Source organism: Neophocaena asiaeorientalis, unplaced genomic scaffold (assembly GCF_003031525.2).
Source record: "Neophocaena asiaeorientalis asiaeorientalis breed wild unplaced genomic scaffold, Neophocaena_asiaeorientalis_V1.1 scaffold221, whole genome shotgun sequence".
NCBI classification, from domain to species: Eukaryota; Metazoa; Chordata; class Mammalia; order Artiodactyla; family Phocoenidae; genus Neophocaena; species Neophocaena asiaeorientalis.
Window position 1 is genome coordinate 654,717 of NW_020173766.1, and position 7,782 is coordinate 662,498.

The window sequence follows — 7,782 nt, forward strand, 5'->3', positions numbered from 1 at the left end:
TGGGTTTCAATAAGTGGGTGCTTGGGACACAGAGGAGTCAAACCTGGATTCTGATCTGGACCTGGACCATTATTACACAAGAAGAGGGAACCAGGCTGGCATGGGGGAAGGAGCATGGGGTCTTACAGCCATGAGGGAGCAGAGAGATTACAGAAGGCCCTGCTGTGGAAGCTGAGTACTCACTGCGCCACCAAGTGGGAACCCTGACTCTGCCCTTGGGCTCCAGCCTATGGGCTTCTCATACATATGGCTGTGGCAAAGATCATTCTACTCATACAAGCCAGAGCCCTCCTGTTGGCTGGGCAGCAGAAGCCCAGAGGAGCAGGAGCCACTATAAGTCAGAGAAGCAGCTGGTAATGCCTGGGGTAAGTCCAGGCCTGGGTTACATCTGCCCTGCCAGCTGCCTCCCTGACCTCTGACCTGGGCCTGCACTAGCCCTTTATGGACAGGCATGTCTGATGATGGTGGGGATAATAACTGATCCCAGTGGGCATCTGCCCCAGCCTCCAGACAGGGGACAGGGCTGGAAGGTCAAAGTCCACTACAGTGCTTCAGGGCAAAAACAGGGTATGTTCTAGCCACTGGCCAGAAGATGGGCCAAAGTCAAGGAGAACACACTTACCTCCCCAGCCCAGACAGAGCTGCACCCTTATTCCCAGCCTCACATTGTGTCCTGGCAGCTCCAGCTTCAGCCTGACTCTCCATCATCTGACCCCAGTATCTAGGCCCTCCATCATCGGACCCCAATATCATCCCTACACACTCCCTCCACCTTCTGTGGTAGCCACCCTGAACCTCTGGATGGAGGCAGATCCTGGGGCTCTGTACTTTTCAGTATAAACTGCCCATCCCACCCCTGTCTGGTTCTCTCATCTCCCACTGGAGCAGGCCCAGGAAAGAGGAAGCATGGGGAAGAGAAACATTTAATTGAGCACCTAGTCTCTGCCCTGCCTTGTGGGGCTGTGAGAGCTGCACAGAGGGTGAGGAGGGGCCTGGGCAAGGGAGGGTGCACCCAGAGACAACGGCACGAGTGTCAGAGGACAGCGAGGAGGTTGAGGGGCAGCAGGAGTGCCAGGAGCAGGGCCCTGGATGGGGCTGGCAGAGTCTGCCCATTGAGGAGTTCCCACTACTGGCAGGAGGAGATCTGTAGGTAGATGGGCAGGGCCTTGCTCTTCTTGCAGCCTGGGCCCCAGCTCACCATTCCCACCAGGTACCGTACGCTCTCCACAGGACAGGCCAAGGGCTCACCACTTATCTCTTGTGGGGAGGGGTGGGGGAAACAAAAAAAGGAGGCCAGATGTGGTCCAAGGGAGACTTAATCCAGCTCAGGAAGAAGCAGGGTGCCCTCACATCAGACCTTCCCTGCAGCCCCCGAGTGTCACATAGCTGAGGTGTGCCCTTGAGGTCCTGACCCAGGAGACCTTCCTCAAAGGGCTCCACCTCCCATCTTTCTCTTGCCAGTTCTCCATCCCCCATCTCTTTAACACCCACCCTCCATCTTCCCACTACCTCCCATTCTTCTCCCTCATCTCCAACCTCCATCCCCTCTCCCCATCTCTCTCACCCCAACCCTTCATCTTTTTCCTCCCAATCTCCATTCCTCATCAAATCTCCCCTCCCCCATCTTCCTATCTTCCCCCTCAGTCAGCCCTGCTCATCCCCATCCCCTTCCCCACCTCCCCGCAGGTCCTGGCTTCCCTGTGCCCCCAGCCCCATTCCTGGCCAGGTGCCCTTGGAGGCAAGTGAGCAAGGGGGAGAGATGCTCACATAGCAGAACTGTTCCTGTTGACGTCCTTTGCAGAAATCACCTGGGAGCTGATGATCTGAATCAGAGGGGATTTTGGAGAACCTGTGGTAGAGGCGTTCACACTCCGTGCTGTTTAGGATAGTGACTTCCTTCTCCTGGATGGTCCTGAACTGGGGCCACACACCTGTGGGACAGGGGCCCCCATTCAGGCTTGGCGGTTTCGCTCCTGCCCACTGCCGCCAGCTTTGTGTCCATCCTCCCTTTGTTCTTCGCCACTCCTCTGGCCTCTTCTTGCCACACAGCAGCTCTGGAGATCTCTCCAGGCATAGGCCACCCACCACTCCAGCTGATGCCTCCCAAGGGCCCCTTGACATAGAGACCTTGGGAGCAGGCTACCCATGATCTGGCTTTGTTGGACCTGGTCTCACATCCTGCAGAGTACTATACATTGAGTCCATGCTGATCTCAGCATCTTGGCTCTTGTGTTCCTTCTATCCCCAAAGCCTACCAGGTCCATCTAAGGTCCAAATCCTGCCTTTTCTTCAAGCTTTCCCCAAAGGCCTACTTCCTTCTCTAAGCTTCCCTAGACTCCCCTCCGTGGGTCTCAGGCACTCTTTACTCCCCTCCCTGCTCTCTCAATTGTATCTCTGTCCCTAGTCTGAGCTCCTAGGGGACAGGTGACTTCCAACCATTCCCAGCCATTCCTCAGATAGGCCATGGAAGGCATGACAAAAAGCCACCCCACCCTAGGCTGGAGACCCTGTGGGTGCTTTCAGGTAAGCTGGCTCTATGAGGCCACAGGGAAGGGCGCCTCTCTTGTGGGAAAAGAATAGGGGTTCCCTGAAGGAAATGGACATTCCTGGGGCTCATAAGGAAATGGTCCCTTGGACGGCCCTGGGACAACACTCCTGCCCTTTGGGCTCCTAAATTGGGATGATGAGGGATTGAGGGCCACTCCTGGGGGAGGGAGCCATGAGTGGACCCTCAGTGACTCCCAGCTTCTGGGTGCAGAGTGCCCTTAGCCAGCCACATGGGATCTTCTGGGGAGCCTTTTACAGACACAGAACCCTGCTCCTCTCACCTTGGCTGTTCTGCTTCAAGACATGGATGCCCTGGGACTGTGTGCAGACAGCAAGATACTACTCTGTGCCCCCTCGACCTTCAAGGAAGTCCTATTTACAACCCTGGCCTGGGCCTGAGGGTTCAAGGGCAATCTGGGTCCCCTAAGGCCTAAATGGCCATGATACATTCACTGCTGAGACCCTCAAAGGGAAAGAGACCTCAGAGGTGAGAGCCTGATGGGGGTGGGGATGGGGTCCCTGGGGGAGGTGTCTCAGAAATATCTGCCCATGGTAGACCCTGGCCTGCACCCAGGTCCTCTCCCACACCACCCACCCTGCTGTGGGGAGGCTCCGACTTACCATCAACCCTGGGGAGTCCCCAGCCTGTCACAGTGCAGAAGGCGTGGTCCTTTAGCGCATAGTCCAAGCCAGGCAGGCAGATGGGCCAGACATACTTGTTGTACTTGAGTGGCCGCTCAAGCTTAAGGAGGGCAATGTCATTGGCCCAGCCGACTCCGGACCAGTACCAACGGGACCGATAATGGCTGTTCACGATGACATGCTGTGCCAGGACATCGACAGCAGACTTGGATATCTGGTCAACCCATGGACTCCCCACCCACACTCCTAGGGGAACAGCAAGGAGAGTCCTCCATCAGCTCCAAGAACCCCACCCCAGCCTGCACCCCCTACCCTCCACCACACTGTTGCACCCTGAGCAAATCCAGGTAGGCCACCCACCTGCTTCAAGCCCCAGAGCCCACTCCTCACAACAGATGTGAATGGGGCCCTGCACACACACTGTGTGGTCCAGTCCTCACAACAACCCGTCATTTTATGGAGAGGGAAAATGGGGCTCAAGTGACTGACTCAAGGCTACACAGCTAAGAAGTGTGGAGCTGGGACGTAGACCCAGTTTTCTCTGGCTCCAAACTCTGGACTCTGTCCAGCATCCCACGCTGGGCCCTGGAAGTGACAGAGACCTTGTGCAAGCAGTGCTGCCTTGCCCTCCAGCCTACTTTCTCAGCGTGTCCCTTAGGCTTGGAGCTCGCTTCTCTACCGGTCAGCCCTCATGGCCAGATGTGACCCTCAGGCCGCTCCCTGGCCCCAGAACATGGGCATGCCCACTCTCTCATTCCCACCCTGACCAGACTCCCCTGTGAGCATCTATCTTCTTGTCTGTCTTCCCCAGCAACCTGAGAGGAGTGGTGCAGCCCTTTTCTGCCCCCAGTGCCCAGGCCAGGCCTGGCTTCAAAGAGTGCCAAGGCTGTTGGCTGAATGAAGGAAGGAATGAGTAAGTGAAACAAAGGGTGTGGAGCAGAAAAATTAGGACATTCTTTCTGCGGATAGGAGGAAGGAGGCCTAGACAGTGGCTGCAAGCCTCCGTTTCCTATCTATGGAATGACTGCACAGGACTGGAGGGGGCCAGGTGAGGGGAGGAAACTCCCAGCTCCCAGGAAGGAATCTGCAGGACTCATCCCCCACCTGCTCAGAGCTAGGGTGAGGTGGGGCTAGGACTATGGTGTCTGCCACTGATGGGCCAGCTGGCAAGATGACTGGGGCCCTGGTGGCTCCAATGACTTTCCACCCATCCACCTAGGCCCCGACTCACTGGATCATGCAGTGGGCCACGGTCAGCACCCACTCGGAGGCAATGAGGGTGCCTGCACAGATATGTGCCATTGGCCCGCATACTGACCATCCATGGTCACCGCCGAGCCATGGCCTCCGGATCCCTGAGGGTGGTGTCCCGCTCATAGGAGAAGCCACAGGCTAAGGAAGAAAACGAAAGGAACCTGATAACAAATGGGCTCTTCCAGCCACATCCCACAGCACCTCTCCCTCCTCCTCCCCTCAGCCTGATCTCCCACCTCTCTAGCTGGCCTGCACCCATCCAATGATTCTCCTTCTTCATTGGTCATCACATAATGATGTTGTTCACATGAGGACTGGGGTCTCCAGCCTCAGAAGGGCCTCAGCACTCCCCAGGTATCCCTCTCTCTGGTCCCACAGCTTAGGCCCCAGGGCATTCCCAGCTGACCAGCCTGCTGCGCCACTAGCTCCTTTGTCCTGGTCAAGCAGACATCAGCTCTGGCCAGGCCCTTCACAAACCCATCTGTGTTTCCATCTGGTTCCCTTACTTCAGCCAAGGAAGACCCCTCCCCCTCCTCTAGGATCCTTCTCCTGTGATTCAGTGAGAGAAAGGCAGGTGACCTAAGAGAAAAATGGGTAGTGTGCATGAACACATACATCTGAGGACGAGACCCCAATAGCAAACAAACGCAGAAGCTCTTCAGCCCCGTTAGTCCTCAGGGAAGTGTGGACTTAAGTCACAGTGAGGTTCTGCTCACCACCACCTGCCAGGCAAAACTAAATGTCCCTGATAACAAGTGTTGGTGAGGAGCAGGGCCCCAGGCTGCTCACTCACTGCTGGAGGGAGGGTCAATGGGTGAAGCCACCCTGGAAGAGCTTTTACAGAAAAAGTTCTTTAAACTGAAGATGCACATATCCAACACCACAGCAGTCCCGCTCCTACGTGTTCCAAGTGGACTAGAGGACCGTGAGATCAATGTAAGTGGGCTGTCACCAGCGGCTGCAAAGGCTAACGCAGGAGAGGTGCAGCTGGGTCCTGTGCGTGACTTCCTGTGACAGTTAAATTCTGTGCACTCAGTTCCAGGATGAGAAGTACTCCTTATGTGGGTCTTACTTCAACATGTTTGAAAGCCACTGATGGAGAGAATGCCTTGTGGGTGTGCCCCAAGACACACAAGGGAAGCCTCCCTGAAAGCCATGCTGGAGACCCCCTAAGGCCTTGGCTGGGAGCCTGGATCAGGGACTGGGCCGGATGGAGAGGTGCTGTCCCCATAGACCGTTCAGGGAGGCAGGACATGAGCACACCCCAGGCTCCCCCCACCTTCCTTGCCTCCTACCTCAACAGCATGGGAGGCCTGGCCCACAATAGGTGCTCAATAAGCACTGGTAAAAGGAAGGTCCCCTCTCACTCTCCGTGCCCCTTCTTCCGCTGTCCCTTAAGGTCCTCAAGGCTGCTTGGGCACCCTCCTCCCAGTACTCACGGGAAAGGAACTCATCCTCGTCGGCTTTAGAAGCAGAGTACTGCAGGGTCCTGGGCGGCTGGCTAGTGGCAGCCTGCCGGGGGAAGCGACGTCCGCCTGAGGGACAGGTGGCACTGGGGGCACAGGGGGCGTCAAGGTCGGCGGGGGCATCCGTGGACAGTGCCCCCGGCACTTTGCCAGCGCCCAAGCAACCTGTGGAAGGACGCAGACGATCAGAGGTGGAGGCCAGGCCTGTGTGGGGGGTGGGGCGGCACCCGCGGGCCGCAGCAGCAGCAGCAGTAACAGCAGTAGCATCAGCAGGAGCCCGGCGTGGGCAAGGGCGGACGTTCGGGGGCTGCGGGGGACTGCGCCAGCCGGCCAGCGCCCCACATCCCCGAGAAGCAGCGAATAAGCCTCAGCGCTCCTCTTGCGATGCCGCTCCTGGGGCTCGCCCCACGACGGCGCCCCCAATTGGCAGCCAGCGGCAGCTTCTTTGGTGTGGTGGGCGCGGGTGCTCCCGACCCCGTCCGCGCGGCGCCCCCCACTGGCCCCCCCGCGATGGTGCTCCTGGTGTCCCAGCCGCCCTCTGTCTGGCTTGCTGGTGCTCAGGACTGCCTGGCTTCTGGCCACGCCTCTGCCCTCCTGGGACCCCGTGTCTCCCAGTCGGCCTGGCCCAGCAGTTTCCTGGAGTCCCTTAACCTCACCTCGGCCGGTTCTTGCACCTCCTCCTCTGGCAGCCCACTTCCATCCCTACCCGGTGAGATGAAGGCCCAACCCCTGGGGCTGGCATCCGGGATTTCCAAGCCGTCCCACCTGCCCTAATTACGGTGGGGCCTTGCCCCAGGGCACTGAAATTAAGCAGGTTAAAATGTTTTCAATAATAATTTTTCAAGAGTGCATAATTTTAAGCACTGTCGCCATTCAGCAAATGCCCTTCCCTTACAGATCCATCTGCTTAGAATGACACAGGTGAGGTTTCCATAAACAGAGAAAGAGGGATAGTAACCATTGGGCCCTTCTGGAGCAGAAGGCCACTTGGTATGTTGGAATTTGGGGAACATTTTGATGGCTCAGTGACACAGATGGATAATACAATTAAAAAGTAGTCTGGGGAAATCCTATGAGAAGCTTTGGTTCAAAGCTGTTGGAAAATTCTAGCCTAATAAAAGATAAGGTGAAAGTTAAATCAAGCCAGGACAGTCTAACATTTGCCAGGTCCTGCTGTCTTGGGAGAGACAATAGGGCTGGCCATTCAGTACTCCAATCTCCTGCAAACCACACCTACTACACTCTGGACCCCAAGGGCAAGGGTAGCTGGCCACTGTGAACCTGAGGCCTACCAGGTCTGAGGGGGTGCCCATGCTACCTTCCACAAGGGTGGCAGAGCTCTGCCCTCTCAGTCTGGCTAGCTTGCACCTGTCCTTCCTCTTCAGAGTATGATGGAGGTGACTAAGGCAGCTCAGGAGCTCAGGGTGCCGTCACCTCACACAGTCACCTAAGCAGGCACTCTGCCTTGCCCCCCATCATCACCCATCCCTGCCAGGGAGAGAGGAGGAACCAGTCAGCTTCTGTAGACTCCTAGGGTGATACGAGGGCTTGGGAGAGACCCACATGTTCTGGAACCAGGTCCACAAGTGCAGGTCTGGTCATTGTGAGTTTCTTGGGAAGAGGCCAACCCTCACAGTAAGGCCTGAGGGAAAACTGTTGGGTCAGAGACCCAGGAGAGAGTCATGAGGACTTGGGAATTGCTGGAGTGCTGGGATGACTAAGCAGGGAGTGAGATCACAAAGTCCAGCTCCATATTTGGCAGAAGAGGAAACTGTAGCCCAGAGAGGGGAACATGATGAGCACAAGTACAAGGAGGACTATCAGGGAGGCTCCCCTGAGAGGACAGCCAGGCCTCTTGGGGGAGGGGAGGCTT

At 57.0% G+C, this 7,782-nt stretch overlaps 1 protein-coding gene across 1 annotated transcript; it reads right to left on the reverse strand.

Annotated features, from left to right (window-relative positions):
• Positions 1–1,033: 1,033 nt before the first annotated feature.
• PRSS50 (serine protease 50) lies at positions 1,034–6,176 on the reverse strand. The gene is given in 8 exon segments (XM_024751425.1): positions 1,034–1,257; positions 1,778–1,833; positions 1,835–1,931; positions 3,169–3,467; positions 4,421–4,486; positions 4,488–4,581; positions 5,883–6,074; positions 6,137–6,176. Coding segments are annotated over 8 exon segments (1,068 nt in total).
• Positions 6,177–7,782: the final 1,606 nt, after the last annotated feature.